This window comes from Phaseolus vulgaris, chromosome 2 (genome assembly GCF_000499845.2).
Source record: "Phaseolus vulgaris cultivar G19833 chromosome 2, P. vulgaris v2.0, whole genome shotgun sequence".
Taxonomy (NCBI): domain Eukaryota; kingdom Viridiplantae; phylum Streptophyta; class Magnoliopsida; order Fabales; family Fabaceae; genus Phaseolus; species Phaseolus vulgaris.
The window spans coordinates 16,899,731-16,915,899 of record NC_023758.2 but is presented as its reverse complement, the minus strand read 5'-3'; the positions used below and the strand labels follow the sequence as shown (position 1 = coordinate 16,915,899).

Sequence of the window (16,169 nt, the reverse complement as noted above, 5' to 3'; positions counted from 1 at the left end):
ATTTATTTTTTACCTTGTGTAGACGCAATGTTGGGAAAAGGAAAACTGGCAGAATTGAGGGCGATCGCCCGATCCCACAAACTTGCGGCGGGCTCCTAAACTGTGCCCAACTCGATTGTGGAGATTGCCATTTCCCAAGGAAAAACTCCTCCCCGAGGTCCAACCTCTTCTGGGGCCCTACCCGCCCCAGAAAGGAAAAAACTGGTGTTGAAGAGACCAAAGAGGAAGACTCCTCAGGTGGTGTCGGAAGAAGAAGACGACGATGAAGCCACCCAGATCCCTTTAAGGAGACCTTGGGACCCTTCGCAGCTCAACTGAAGACCATGGCGGAAGATCTCCCTTTGCTTGTATCAAGAGCTGTGAAGGATTCACTCAAGAAGCTCCAAGAGGAAAACTTCGAGCTCAAGGAGTCAAATCTCATGATAAGGGCTGAGGCTGAAAAGCTCACTTGCAATCTGCTGATGAATGAGATGGAACATTCAAGGCTGGAGGATGCGCTGGACGCTGAGCTAAGGAATACACGCAAGGAAGCCTCTGATCTGCGCCAAAAACTGCACATCCAACTCCAAGAGAAAATTGACTTGGAGAGCAAGTTGGTCCCATTTAGGGTCAAGGTGGCAGATTTGGAGGCTTCACGAAAGGCTGAAGCTTCCAGGGTGGAGAGAATTGAAAAGAGATCGGCAGATAGGGAGATCCTCCTATGGAAGGTCGAGGCAGATAGGGATAAGGCTCTCGCTGAGCTCTCCCAAGCTCGTCAGGAAGCCACAAAGGTTGCTACAGAGCTTGCCCAAGCTCGGGGTGAGAGTAAGAAAGCTACTAAAGAACTTGCTCGAGCTCATGAGGCGAAGGAAGGACTGAAAAACCAAATACATGAGCTCGAGCAGAGTGCTGCTCAAATCCTCACCTCTGGGTTCGAAGCTGCTCTGGAGCAAATGTCATGCCAATATCCTGAGCTCGACCTTTCCATGCTGTCGATCTACAACGAAGTGGTGGATGGGAAGATTGTGCCTTTTGAAGACTAACTGCCTTTCCCCATCACCTATTCTTTGAAAACCTTCTGTTTGTCTTTTGTTTGTAATGACCAATCTGTGTATAAACTTCAATTGGTACTGTTTATATAACTTCTATTGTTTGAACATTGTCTTTCTATTTCACCTTATACGCCTTTGCCTCTATTTGCTGTGTGGTTAACCAACATAACTGGTGAAACTTACTCAACTGAATTAACTCAACAATACTTGAACTTAACCCTTCGCATACCGCTTTTAACTCGAGCAAACTGTTAACCTTATAACAAACTTAACAAACTGTTAACTCAAAGTAAATTTGAGCAACTATCAACTCTTCGGCGATGACGCTCAACAAAACTTGTGAACTTAAGGCAACAAACCTTAGCATAAAATCACTTACTAGGCAGCAGGTTTTAACTCAAACTAGTATTAAAATATAGTTTACCTGATCTGCCAAGTGAGGTGCCCCTTACTTCTGTCATCGCCTGAAACTCTTCTGATCAGGCACTCGCCGTACATCCCCCTCACTATCTCAACCTTCACGCCATAGGGTTTTGGCGATGTTACCCTCTTTTTCATAACTTGATCATTGTTCCCTCATCTGGGGGTAGAGGCGCCTTTCAGATCCTTCTCTACCTCCCTGAGTTTTAGAACAATGATCTGGATAGTGAGGTGTTCTCTGCGAACCTATCTCAGCTATCCTTTAACTTCTTCCACCCTTCATGCCGTACCTGAACTCGTTCAAGACGAGAAGGATTTTATCTATCTTCGCACCGCCCGCAAGCGTGGAAGCTTTATCTGATCTTACTGGGTCAATATTGATGTTTCACTTAAAGGGGAAAAGGCGTTTTCCATCAACCTTCCCTTCCCGCCGTTTAAGGTCATGAACACCCCTGACCTTTCAGTTTCATCTTGCCTGAACTCACTCTAAGGTGAGAAGGACTTTCTCTGGTGCCTCAACTTGCCCAGGGTGTACATCTCCTCCCCCCTGGATGCACTGAGGACTTTTAATCTTGCCTCAATCTGCTTATGCAAAGAGGTCTTTCAATCTGTTCTTGCTCAAAGGCGAGGAGGACTTCTCCTCTTTCTCGCCTGCACTCGCTCAAAGGCGAGGAGGACTTCTTCTCTTTCTCGCCTGCACTCGCTCAAGGGCGAGGAGGACTTCTTCTCTCGCCTCAAGACGCACGAGAGCGTTGAGGGCTTTTTACGTTACTGGTGCCTCCGATCGCCGAAAGACGATGAGGTCTTTAAAACTTTTAACTATTGCCGCCGATCGCCAAAAAACGATGGGGACTTTAAAACTTTACTAGAAAGCATGCAATATAACTTTACTGTTGCCTTAGATCACATACAAGTGATAAGGTCTTTTTTCTAAAAACTTTCAAAACAACAAGCATGCAATCTTAGAAACTTTAAACTTGGAAACTCTTCTTTATTGGGTGGCCTCATTAAAAACCCTCCTTAGGGAAAAAAGTGTGCCCCCTCGAAACTGTTTTAACAGAAACTATTTAAATCTCTTCATGTTCGTCTTTACTTACAAGGCTTTAACTGTAATACAATTTGAGATGTGTGGCGTTCCAAGTGCGAGGAATTGCCCCTCCTTCTAACGTCTCTAAGCGGTAGGCGCCGTTCCCGAGCACCTCGGTTATTCTGAACGGTCTCGTCCACTTAGGCGATAACTTGTTCTCCATCTCGTACTGATGGGCCTTCCTCATCACCAGGTCGCCAATTCTAAACTGCCTTAGCATTACCTTAGAGTTATACCTTCGCTCAATCCTTCTCTTTACTGCTTCGGTCTTCACTCTCGCCTCCTCCCTGACCTCATCCAGCAAATCCAGATTCATTCTTCTTTCTTCGTTCGAGTCTTCCGCCACAAAGTTCTGGAATCTCGGCGAGCTTTCCTGGATTTCGACTGGAATCATCGCATCACATCCATAATTCAGGCTAAACGGGGTCTCGTGGGTTCCTGACTACTCAGTGGTAAGGTACGCCCAAACTATGCGAGGTACCTCTTCAGCCCACGATCCCTTAGCTTTCTCTAGTCTTCTCTTCAAACTTCTCAGCAAGACCCGATTGGCAGACTCTACTTGGCCATTCGTCTGTGGGTGCTCGACGGATGCAAACACCTGTTGTATTCCCACCTTTTCACACAGCTTTTTCAACAGGTGACTCGCAAACTGAGTCCCATTGTCTGACACCAGGCGTTTAGGCACACCAAACCGGCACACGATGTTCTTCCATACAAAGCTCTCGATCTTGTGTGCGGTGATTTGGGCCACTGGCTCCGCTTCGATCCACTTGGTGAAGTATTCAATCGCCACTACCAAGCACTTCATCTGCCTAACCGCCAATGGGAAGGGCCCCAGAATGTCAATTCCCCAAGTATGAAACGACCAGCGGCTGTAAATTGACTTCAGCTCTTCCGGGGGTGCCTTGTGCCAACCGGCGTGCTACTGGCATTGCTTGCAACATTGAGCATACTTCTTGCAATCTTCCCTCATCGTTGGCCAGTAATAACCTGCACGAAGAGCTTTTGCAGCCAGAGCTCGACCCCCGATGTGACTCCCACATATACCCTCATGGAGCTCGGCCATAATTCTTGTGCATTTCTCTCCGTGCACACATACTAGGAGTGGGTGTGTAAACCCAAACCTGAACAGCTCGCCATCGATCAGGGTGAACTTGCTAGAGTTCTTCTTTATCTTCCTAGCCTCCGTTGGATCCAGCGGGAGAACGCCATCTGCCAGGCAACGCTGGTATTGCGTTATCCACGTGTCTGGCCTATGCGTAGCGCAGACCTGCGCCATGTTCACCCTTTCCCCTGGACATGCTCTTATCCTTGACGTTCTCAAGGTCTCCTGGGTCAAGGACCTGTGACTCCTCGCCACCCTCTCCGTCGACTTACTTATCTGAAGAACCTGGTGATCTGCCACGAACGCTCTAGGTTTCTTTAGAGTTTCTTGAATAACGGTCCTCTGCCTACCCCCCTTGCCCGAACTGGCGAGCTTGGCTAGCAAGTCAGCTCGGGCATTTTGCTCCCTGGTTACATGCACCACCTCAAACAAGGCAAAGGAACCCTTCAACTCCTGCACATACTCCAAGTAAGCCGCCATCTGTGGGTCCTTGGCCTGGAACTCGCCTGTTACTTGCCCTGTGACCAACAACGAGTCACTCTTAGCCACCAATACTTTAGCTCCCATCTCCTTAGCCAACAAGATACCTGTAATCAACGCCTCATATTCTGCTTGATTGTTGCTGGCTTTGAAGGCAAACCTTAGGGACTGTTCTATCAGCACGCCGTTGGACCCTTCCAGAATGACTCCAGCACCGCTGCCCTGCTGGTTAGACGATCCATCTACCGAAAGCACCCAACGAAAATCATCCCCCTCAACTTGTGCTGCCTCTGAAGAAAGCTCGACCACAAAATCAGCGAAAATCTGCCCCTTGATCGGTCCTCGGGGTTCATATTTGATGTCGAACTCTGACAGCTCCACTGCCCACTTCACCATCCTCCCAGCTACATCAGGCTTCTTTAAAACTTTCTGGATAGGCAAGTCGGTCATCACCAGCACCATAAAGCTTTGAAAATAGTGGCGCAACCTCCTCGCCGAGAATACAACTGCCAGCGCGGCTTTCTCCAAGGCCTGATACCTTACTTCTGGGCCTTGTAACACCTTGCTAACGAAATAAATAGGTTTCTGGGTCTCATCTCGATCTTGGGCGAGCACCGCACTCACCGCCCTCTCAGTTACAACAAAATACAACCTGAGAGGCGTTCCCACCAAAGGCTTGCATAGAACCGGCGGGCTCGCCAGATACTCCTTAAGCTTCAAGAAAGCTTCTTCACACTCCTTCGTCCAGACAAACCTATTGTTTCGCTTTAAACATTGGAAATACGGATGGCCTTTCTCTCCACTAGCTGACACGAAACGAGATAGGGCGGCCATCCGACCTGTAAGCTGCTGCACCTCCTTCAGGGTAGTCGGGCTTCTCATCGCCAAGATGGCAACACACTTATCAGGATTTGCTTCAATTCCCCTCTCAGTCAAGAGGAAACCCAGGAATTTCCCCGCCTCCACGCCAAAAATGCACTTCTCGGGATTTAGCTTCAATTTATACTTGGCAATCGTGGTAAACAACTCCTCAAGATCTGAGATGTGCTTGCTCTTTTCTAGTGAAGTCACGACCATATCATCAACGTATGCTTGTACATTCCTCCCCAGCATCGGCGCAAGTACCTTATCCATCAACCTTTGGTACGTGGTCCCCGCATTCTTCAGCCCAAAGGGCATCACTTTGTAGCAGTAGCACGATCTCTCAATCATGAAGGCGGTCTTCTCTTCATCCATAGGATGCATCTTAATCTGGTTGTACCCCGAGAAGGCGTCAAGAAAGCTCAACAACTTGCACCCTGCTGCACTGTCGACCAGGGCATCTATACATGGCAAAGGGTACGAGTCCTTCGGACAAGCCTTGTTTAGATCCGTGAAGTCGACGCACAGGCGCCACTTCCCGTTGCTCTTCTTTACCAGCACGACATTAGCTAACCACTCAGGGTACTGGACCTCCCTGATATGGCCTGCGGCGAGGAGCTTCTGCGTTTCATCCCTAATCGCCTGTCTTCTCTCCTCATTGAACTTTCTTCTTCTCTGTCGCACTGGTCTGACCTGAGGGTCCATCACTAGGTGATGACACAAGAAATCGGGATCGATTCCCGGCATGTCTGAAGCAGACCATGCAAAAGCGTCCAGATGCCTTTCTATCACCTTGGCGATCTGGTCTTGTGTCTCACCTTCCAAAGATCTCCCGAACTTGAAGACCTTACCCTTGATCTCCCTCTCAAGCCACTCTTCGACGGGTTTGGGCCTGGTTTCACTGGCGATCACCGCCCTGGCGATTCCCGACTCCCTAGCCTCCTCTGGGCGGTTTCTCGCTTCTTCCTCCCGACCGGCGTTCTCTCCCCTGCCTCGGCGTCCATCATGACCTCGTCACTTTCGGTGATCACCTCCATCGCCGTATCAACAACCCGCCCCTCTACTGGCCTGGGCTCCATACCGGGAGGCGGCGTTGTTGTGATGTAGCTCACCGAGCTCTTAGTCTTGAGGCTATTTTCGTAGCACTTCTTTGCCTCCTTCTGGTTCGACCTTATGGTGATCACCATTCCCTCCATTGACGGCAACTTAACTTTCATGTGCCTCGTTGAGGGTACAACTCCTATCCTGTTGAGGGTCGGCCTTCCCAACAGAATGTTATATGCCGAGGGGGCATTCACGACGAGGTACTTGATCTTCTTCGTTCTCGAGAACGCCTCGTCCATGAATGTAGTTCTCAACTCAATGTACCCCCTGACCTCCACCTGGTCGCCAACAAACCCATACAAGCATCCTCCATAGGGCCTTAACTGGTCAAGGGGTAGTTGCAGCTTGCTGAAAGTCGGCCAGAACATGACATCTGCCGAGCTTCCTTGATCCACCAGCACCCGGTGGACCTTCCTTCCCGCCGTGACTAGCGAGATAACTATGGGATCGTTGTCATGAGGCACAACGTCCCTGAGGTCCTCCTTGGTGAACGTAATGTCCACATCCGGCAAGTGATCTTCAAACGTTTCTACTGCCATCACAGACCTTGCATATTTCTTCCTCTGTGATGCAGTACATCCACCCCTTGAAAAACCTCCAACTATGGTGTGGATCTCGCCGTGAGTGGGCACCTCATGCTGTTGGCCTTCACTGCTCGCCGGCTGGGAGCTCGACGCTTGCCCCGTTCTGTTGTCCAGCAGGTAATCCTTCAAAAAATCGCACTTGAACAATTCGTCGAGTTGGTAACCCAGGGCCAAGCACGAATCAAGGGAGTGACCAAAACTTTTGTGGAATTCGCACCATATATCCGGTTTTGGTCCCAACACCTTGTCTGAAACTTTCTCAGGCACTTTAAGCCTGGCAGCTATGTTGGGGATGGCGATCAGGTCTGCCAATCCCATGACGAACTCGTACCTCGGGGGGCGGTTGAACTCCCTAGGGCGCCCTGGCCCTCTCCCCTTGTTTTTCTTTGGATCGTAAGGATGGCGAGTCCTTTGATCCTTCTTGGCCGCCGCCGTCTCCAACACCCTCTGCGGCTGAATTCTAGTCTGGGCCCGTGGCTTAGTAGGAGCCACGTTCCCTCTCTTTTCTGCAACCTCGCTCTCAGCGGTGATGTGAGCCACAACACGTCGCCGGATTTCAGCAAACGTGGTGGGGTGGCTCCTAATCAGCAACTCGCTGAAAGGTCCAGGCAGCACGCATTTTTTGAAGGCGTGCACAAACATCTCCTCATTCCAGGCAGGCAGACTATCTGTGCTCCAAACCTATTCAGATAGTCCCTGAGGGACTCTCCCTGATGCTGCCTTACGTCGAACAAGTCATAAGACACCATAGGTGGCGCCTTGTTCACGATGTACTGGTCGACGAAAAACTTAGAGAACTGCTGGAAACTGGTTATGTGGCCTGTAGGCAGGCTGACGAACCATTCCAGCGCTGTTCCATGGAGTGTGCTCATGAACATCTTACAGTAAACTGCATCTGAGCCCCCTGACAGCATCATCTGCGTATGAAACGCGGTGAGATGCGCTTCAGGATCCTCCACGCCGGTGAAAGAGGCTTTCACAGCCACTATGCTCACAGGGACCACCGTGTTCATGATCGCCTGAGCAAACGACATCGGAAAAACGCGCGGTGGTGACGACGGTGCAACTTCTTCATCGGTTGTGCGTCCTCTCTGCTCGTGAAGAGCTTGACGCAAGTCCTCATTAACCTTGCTGAGCTCTTCGTTTCTGGCCTGAGATGCGACCAGGTCTTCGTGCATCTTCGCTTGCTCAGCGCGCGACACCTCCACGTTCTCTTGCAACATGCGCATCATCTCCATCATTTGTGCCATGGTTACGACGCTGTCTTCAACAGTTGGCACAACGGGACTTGGACGCGTACTTCTCATCTTTCGCATGAAATATCAACAGATCAAACTCCAATGACCAGAACCTTCACCACCGGAACGACTGATCCAGCAATCAATCGGTCAGAACTTCTCTAACTTCGAAAAACTTCCAAGAAAACAACCGCGACAGCACACGATCGATTCGGATGTTCAAACTTCCACTGAAACTCGCGATCTCAACACGAACTTCCTACTTCTCCACTAAAACCCCCGATTCACCGATTGAAACTCAAACGAACGGTAGAAACCTCGATTCACCGATTGAAAACTCAAACGAACGGTGAGAAACTTCAGAAAATGGTTGCACCAGCACACAACCACACAAGAACTGCAGAAACTTCAAGAAACTCACGATGTGGATGGGAAACACGTTTTACACGGCCCCACGGTGGGCGCCTGATGAACCAGCCGGTTGACTTGAGTGCAAGAGTCTTGCCACGTCAAAGATCTCTCCTTTGTTCAGCTTCGCACCACGTTAGCTTTTGCTCTTTACGTCTTAATTCCTCGCAAGAACCTGAAGAAAACAAAGTGGCGCCACTGCGGCCGATCGCGCTCCGACGCTCTAGTCAGTGGAAGAATCACCAAAAACCCAGAGAGAATATCTCAACTCAAGGAACCGTGCGTAGTGAATCTCGGTGTACTAGAAAGTATTCTGAAAGTGTACCTCAAAAGTCTGTTAAGTGTTCCTTATATACATGAGCTTTTTCTCTCTCCTGACGGTTACACCTCTAGACACGTGGCTCGCATCCAGCTGTACACGTGTCACCATCTGGAGCCTCCACAACTTGAGCGTCACTTATACTCTTTTCGCCATTCGACTAAGTTATCCACACAGGGAGTAACTTGGTGCACGGCTTTCCTTGGAGCGTGACCCTTAAGTGGCGAGTACCGGGTGCCACCACGTGCTCCATCTCCGTGGTCTCGCCTGCCGCCATCACGATCTGCTTCACTTGCACACCATGCATGCTCTGGGAAACTGTTCCCTCGACCCGACCTCTGGCTAGGGTGTGATCATCTGATAACCTCATCCTCCACTGCTACGTGACAAGCATACCATTCGTCTTCCATACTTGTACCTCTTGGAAACCTTAAATAAGCTTTCCTGATCGTTCGGCGATCTCCTAGCAGGTGTGTAAACCGCCTGATCTCCTAGCATTTCCCGACGATCTCTAACCACCTGATCTCCTAGTACTCACACACGGCGACTGTGACGCAACTCTCGTGACCGCCGGTTTCGCACACTAGAGATCGGAGAACGCCACTTCAGCGATTGGCGACTATACTGATTTCCCGATGTACTTCCCTTCTGTCGGCCAGGTGTCCCGTTCAACACGCCTATATTATCGCTTGCTGCCACGTCATCAAACCCGATGACCTGATCGGTACAAGAGTCATAGTGAATGTACAACCAAGTTGTTAGAGCATTTAGTCTTTTGGGTTGAGTGCTAAAGTATTGTAACTCTTGACATTGTAAAGTTATACCCTTGTGAGCTTTATTTGTACTCTCTTTAATAGTGTGTTTTATTTTCTTGAGAGTTCTTAATCTCAAAGGGAGATTAATTAAGAAGGTGTAACTTGGAGAGATGTGAATACTTGTTGTAATCTTGAGATGTGAGAATACTCGTTGTAACCTAAAGATGTGAGAATACTCGTTGTAACCTAAAGATGTGAGAATACTAGTTGTAACTTAGAGGTATGAAAATACTCATTGTAACCAAGTGTGTTGGTTAGTAAAAACTCGTAAATAGTTTCTTAAAAGGAGTGGATATAGTCCGAGTTTGGGACTAAGATGAATTCTTATGTGTTGAATTAACAGAGACATCAATTTTAACTTCATAATGTTTAACATAATTCCAATATTTCAATATCCCAAACATAATAATTCAAATCTATAACGATTAATTAACACATCTAAATTAACATAATTATATATATATATATATAATTAATTAATTAGCTCATGTTATCTAAAAATAACTTAATTTTAAGAAATTATTAAAACTAAAACAGTATCTTAGAAATTTTTAAACCAAATTCTAAATTTTAATAATGTCAAAAACCTAGGAATCAAAGTATTATACCAGTTTAATACAATTGACGTTCTTACCCTTGAGTTGATCTAAGCTTTAAGTGATATTTTGAAACCAATTTCATTTTTTTACATCTAAAAGAATTATTATTTTATTATAATATAATATTTATTTTTAAAAAATATTATAAATGTGAAAGAATCTCTATTCTAAATCATATATCAATTTTTATCCATCACTAGCAATTACATAAAAAAGTATATTTAAAGTTTAGAGGGACAATACTTTTAGAGAGCGATTTAATATACTTGAAATCTTAGCAGAACAGAAACCAGATTTTACCAAAAAATATATTTAAAATATCTTCTTAATAAATAACATAAAATTCGATTATATGAATTTTTTTAAATCTTGTTATTTATTAAGTAGCTGAATGAATTCTTAACTATTCTTTATTTTTTTAATTTCATTTATATTTTTACTTTTATGTTTAATATTGATTCTGAAACAAATTAGATAAACCTTAATTTTTCAATTTTAAATATTATTAAAAACAAATTATAGTTAACTGGTGTAATTTTAATGTATTAAGAAGTGGACTTGCAACTCCATCAAACCGGCTCATGAAATTAGATTTGCACACACTTATATATAATGAAATGCTCTAATCTCCAGTTGATATGTGAACATAATTATTTTATTAATTAAAAATAAAAAAAATATAAATACTCTTTAATATTCAAGATACCACATAATTTGTATTTATTTTATTTTATATTTACAAAATATTCAAGATACCACATAATTTGTATTTATTTTATTTTATATTTACAAAATATTCAAGATACCACATAATTTATATTTATTTTATTTTATATTCACAAATGCAGGCGAGCGATACACTAGAGGGAGGTGGACTTTGTGTTAGTTGGAAACCATTATTTATTCATTTATATATAATTAAATGAGTTTTGAAATGGTATTGCTTTGTTGATTATGTTTTTAACACGTATCACCCATACGTATGTATTTGTCCTAAGTGTTTGTTTTTTTCTTTGAAAATTGCCACAAATAATCTCTATGTTTAAATAAATTCATTTATCTCTTGTAAGATAATTTTAGTTTAACCCAAAAGTTATTTTATATTCATCTTTCTACAATTTTTTTTGAATATTTATAAAAGGCTCAAGAATATAATATATTGATTACTTTGTACTAATTATTAAATTAGAGGCAAAAGAATAATCCTTGTAAATTTAATTTAGCTGTCTATTAGAGTGTTTTATTTATTTCTCATTTTTCTAATGTACTTCTAGCCTCAATATATTTCTTTATGATTATTAGTGTTTGACTAAATTACTAAATTAAATCCGTATTCAAATACACTTTATATTGTTGGATGTTGAGGAAAAGACCAAACAGAAGAAACCCAGTTGATACCTTAATAAGCAAAATATTATCATAGTAAATCCTTAAAACAAAAAAGTATATTTTTTATTTTATATTGTCTACACTTATCACATTCTCAACGAAACATGTGAGATTTCGAGCTTGTTAACATATGCTTTCAGAAATTTTATTTTATCATTTAATATATCCTTTTTTATGTTTATGTTTCAACAATATGTTATTTTTTAAAAGGAAAGAAATTTTTCGAAAACAGGAGTGAAGTAGATTGAGATTTTAGAAGACTTTCTGTTGATAGTTTTTTTATGCTATTTAATTAAGATTTTTAAATAATATATAACATGTAATGTAATATCCATTCAAACCTAAAAATATGTTATGGTGTTAGTCAAAATAATTTTTCTTTAACTTTTTGTACAAAATGTTGTCCGGTACAAGATGCGTTCTATATTGAAACATTCAAACCTATAATTTTTTAGAAAATGTTATGGTGTTAATCAAAATCATATTTCTTTAACTATTACTACAAATGTTTGACAATCACTAATTACAAGTTGTGTTCTATACTCCCCACTATAAACAAAATTAAATATTAATATTTTTCTATTAAATCACTTACAAATACAAGTAGATAAAAACCTATTTTATAAATAAATTTTATAAAATTAAATTAAAGTTAAAATTAACTTCATAATACTGTACTATACTAAAGAATGATAAGTACGTCATATTCAAAGCCCATAAGGTTGATTTGCCAAGATGTCTACTGCATTGAGATCATATGGTATTTTTCAATCCTACTTAAATTTTTTACGTTGAATTTTATAATTAACAACGGGTTAAAATCGTTGCTAAAAGTCTGACACTAATCTATAACAATTTTGTAACATTATAAATTTAATAAAATGTTAAGATTATAAAAATAAAAATCATAACTATAAAATAATGGTGATTCAAAATCTTCTTTTGGATTACTTTATTTTTAATTTATACATATATAATTATTAAAATAAAATAAAATTATAATAAAAATTAATATTAATAATTTAATAAATTAAAAAACTTAATTTAAATATTAATACTTTATTGAATTATTACATTTTATTAGCAAATGTTATTAATGAAATAAATTTTATTTATAGTTTAATAAGTTTATATTATTATGATTTTAAAAAATAGTGCAAAAAACTTATTTAATTTGTTTAAATTATAAAATTATAATAATTATATACTATTTTCAATATCATTTTTATAAATATACTAAATTTATAAAATTATTATGTTATATTTTTATTTTTATTATATAAAATTAAGTTTTTATATCTTGTATTATCAAACTTTTTATTTTTTTTAATGTATATTTATTTTAATTTTCTTGAAGAAACTTTTTTATAAAAGGTTTTTATGTTAGGTATTGTACTGGCCAGTCATCAGACATCGGTGTCAGGTATCGGACATCGGTGTCAGGGATCGGACATCGGTGTCAGGGATCGGACATCGGACCTCAGCAACAGAGGGAGAGATCGGACGTTGGTGGTCTGAACAACTATATTGGGCTACGTAGGGTGGGCCCCATAAATCATATCAGTTACCAGTTAAAACACCCATATATAAGAGGAAGCCCTAAGACACGAGGGATCCATGCAGGTGATGTGTATAGCGCATTCGGGCACAACACGAGTAAATAGCCCTTGGAGGCACTAAGACCCGTTAGGGTTAGGGTTTCCAAGGAAGATTGCATGCATGGCACGTGAATACTTAGGGCACCCACGAAACAAATGGCTCGCAACATTGGTGCATGAGTTGGTACCTTGGCAGCCATACTGTTAGTCGTTGCACTCTAGTAAAGGGAAGTCTTACGTGCCAAATTACGCTAAGATTGTGTAATAGCGGTGCAAGGACGTTCTCCCAGGAACCCTATGTTGGGTTCAATAATGTCAAAGTTCAAGAAGGGGGGTGAATTGACCTTTTAAAAGTTTCGCACAGAATCAGATTTTACCACAGTACACAAAAAATAAATTGATTTATTTGGCAACGAACAAATTTATTTTGACACTGTTTATGTTTTAAAAACGTTTATATTAGCCAAGTAATTCTTGAGGTTATGCAGATTAATTTGCAAGCCACACTCACTGATTTTAAAGAGAAAACTATGAACAACAAAAACAGTGACCTTCAATTTTTAAGCAAGTGATAAAGGTTCAATTATTAGCTTGACAATCAATTGGGTAACCTATCACAATCAAATTGTTCCAGTTGTAATTAACAGTTCAAATATCTTCTTAACTGAACCAAACTGATTTTCCAGAAAATAAGAACAGTATGAACAAGCCCAGAAAGAACAGATTTATTTTTAATTGAACAAATTCAATTTTAGACAGATTGACAGATAAGCAAGAAATCGAGTGCAGGGATGAAGAGAAATGAACACACAACAGTTATACTAGTTCACTCAAATGAGCTACATCCAGTCTCACCTAATCCAAGGTGAAATCCACTAAACAAAACGTACCAAACACACTTACACTACCATTGTTCTTGAACCCTACAAGAACTTTGGCACACTTGCTGAAAAACACTATTTCAGCACACACACTCTTCAAGAAACCCTATCAAGAAGAGTTTACAATCACACTTTTACAAGAAATGAAATATGAAATGAATACACTTGATAGAGGATGCATAAATCTGCCTTAGACCAGTAGAACAAATTGCTGAAAAACACTATTTCAGTACCCACACTCTTCAAGAAACCCTATCAAGAAGAGTTTACAATCACACTTTTACAAGAAATGAAATATGAAACGAATACACTTGATAGAGGATGCATAAATCTGCCTTAGACCAGTAGAACAAATTGCTCACACAGTAGCAGCACCTCTAACCAAGCCTTAGAGCCAACCAAGAACAAGCACACTTTTGATTTGTAAAATCTTTCAAGAACACATGCTAATTCTCTGTAAATCAGTAATTCTCTATTGTAAAACTTGTTTTCTCAATTGTATGATTCACCTTTAAACGTAGGAACAAGTTTTCTTTTTATAGAAAAACAACTTATAACAGATTTTCAAAAAACAGTTAAAGGTGTTAAAAAAAACAGATTGAAAATAAAATGAACAGAGTTATTTTCAAAAGCAGTTAGAGAATTTGTTATGTGAAGGAGACTCAGTCAACCACTCTGGTGCAAGGACAAAACGAAAAAACCTTTTAAGATAAACATGGCACCAGACTAAAAAGAATTTATTCATTTACAAATGAACAAATTTATTTTTCAAAATGATAACAGAAAAGACTTAACTATTGAAACATAGTCGTTTTGAAGGAGTGAAGACTTAGTCAAAATACTTGATGCACAAAACTTGATTTTCAAAAGACTTAATCAATGCATCAGTTTAAAAAAGAATTCATTCATTTAGAAAAGAACAGATTTATTTTTATGCAGTAAGGGTGTTTTTTGCAAAACATGTGAAAAACAGTTTCAGAAAATTTGTGCTCGCTCTTATCACAAGGTCAGGGGTTAAGAGGTGAGTTACCTAGCAAAAAGCCTACTCTTAAACAACCTCTAAACTATACCTAAGACATTCTTAAAGCAAATGTAAATACAAATGAAATTTACACAAATGACTTCATCAAACACATGTCATGAAGGGGCAGCAACCATCTTCAACACCCTAGATACGGGTAACAAAACAGAGGTAAACCCTACCTACAACCTATATAAAGGGTGGTAAGAACCCTAAAAAGGTACACGGTTTCTAAGCTTCAAACTATTTTACTTACTTACTGTTTCTTTGACCCAGTACTGACTTGAGCGTCAGAGTACAAACGGCCGCCAGGGCGCCCTTTGTCTCTACAAGTACAACGTCCTTCAACCCAAGGAAGTGCGAGAGAAACAGGAGACAGGCGGGGCCTGTGGCTGCTATTAGAGTCAACCGACAAAAACATTTGGCACCCACCATGGGGCCCAATAAAACTAGGTCCCACTCACAATTGTGTTAAGAGCCTACTAGCAATATGAGGAGTACGAGGCAAGGATCAGCCGCGACCGAAGGAGGGGAAAACGTTACCTTGCAACAAATGATGAAGACGATACGTGCCCTTTAGCAGGCGGTAGCGGCGTCTAGGGTCAATCAAGATCGTTTCCAGGTTGACCTAGCCGCGTCACAGGCAAGCAATGAAGAGCTGCGCAGAACCAATGAGGAATTGCGCAGGAGTTTGCAACAGGCGGGGGAGCGCACAGTGGATGAACGTGCCCCACCCATACCAACTAGGGCATGCCCCATGTCGTTCACTCAGGCAATCATGGACATTGTGATACCAGCCACTTTCATGGGCCCGAAAGTCTCTTTCACAGGTTTAGAGGATCCAGAGGCTCATCTCACAACATTCCACACCCAGATGATGCTTTCGGGAGGCTCAGACGCCATGCACTGTAAGCTTTTCATGAGTACGCTGACAGGCACAACGTTGGACTGGTTCGTTAGTCTTCTTGACAGACACATTACCTCGTTCGAGAAGTTCTCAACACTGTTCAAGGAACAATAAATTGTCAACCAGGCTCCCCCTTCAGTCTCTTACGATCTCTTTGACGTAAGGTAGTATCAGGGAGAGTCCTTGAAAGAGTTCTTAAAAAGATTCAGGGCACAGGTGGTGAAGACATGACGGTGCACGCTTTCAGGAAGGGAATGCTACCAGGACCCTTCAGTGATTCGCTGATAAGATGCCGCCCCAAAACATTTTGCAAAATTAGGCG

The 16,169-nt window shown here is 41.8% G+C and overlaps 1 protein-coding gene across 1 annotated transcript; it reads left to right on the top strand.

The window, feature by feature from the left end:
- Positions 1-323: 323 nt before the first annotated feature.
- On the top strand, positions 324-1,022 carry LOC137809111 (uncharacterized). The gene has a single exon (XM_068610252.1). The coding sequence runs from the start codon at positions 324-326 to the stop codon at positions 1,020-1,022; it is 699 nt and encodes a 232-aa protein (XP_068466353.1).
- Positions 1,023-16,169: the final 15,147 nt, after the last annotated feature.

What these genes read in the sequence shown, in the direction of transcription:
- LOC137809111 (XM_068610252.1), top strand. Translation starts at nt 324, where the DNA reads ATGGCGGAAGATCTCCCTTTGCTTGTATCAAGAGCTGTGAAGGATTCA.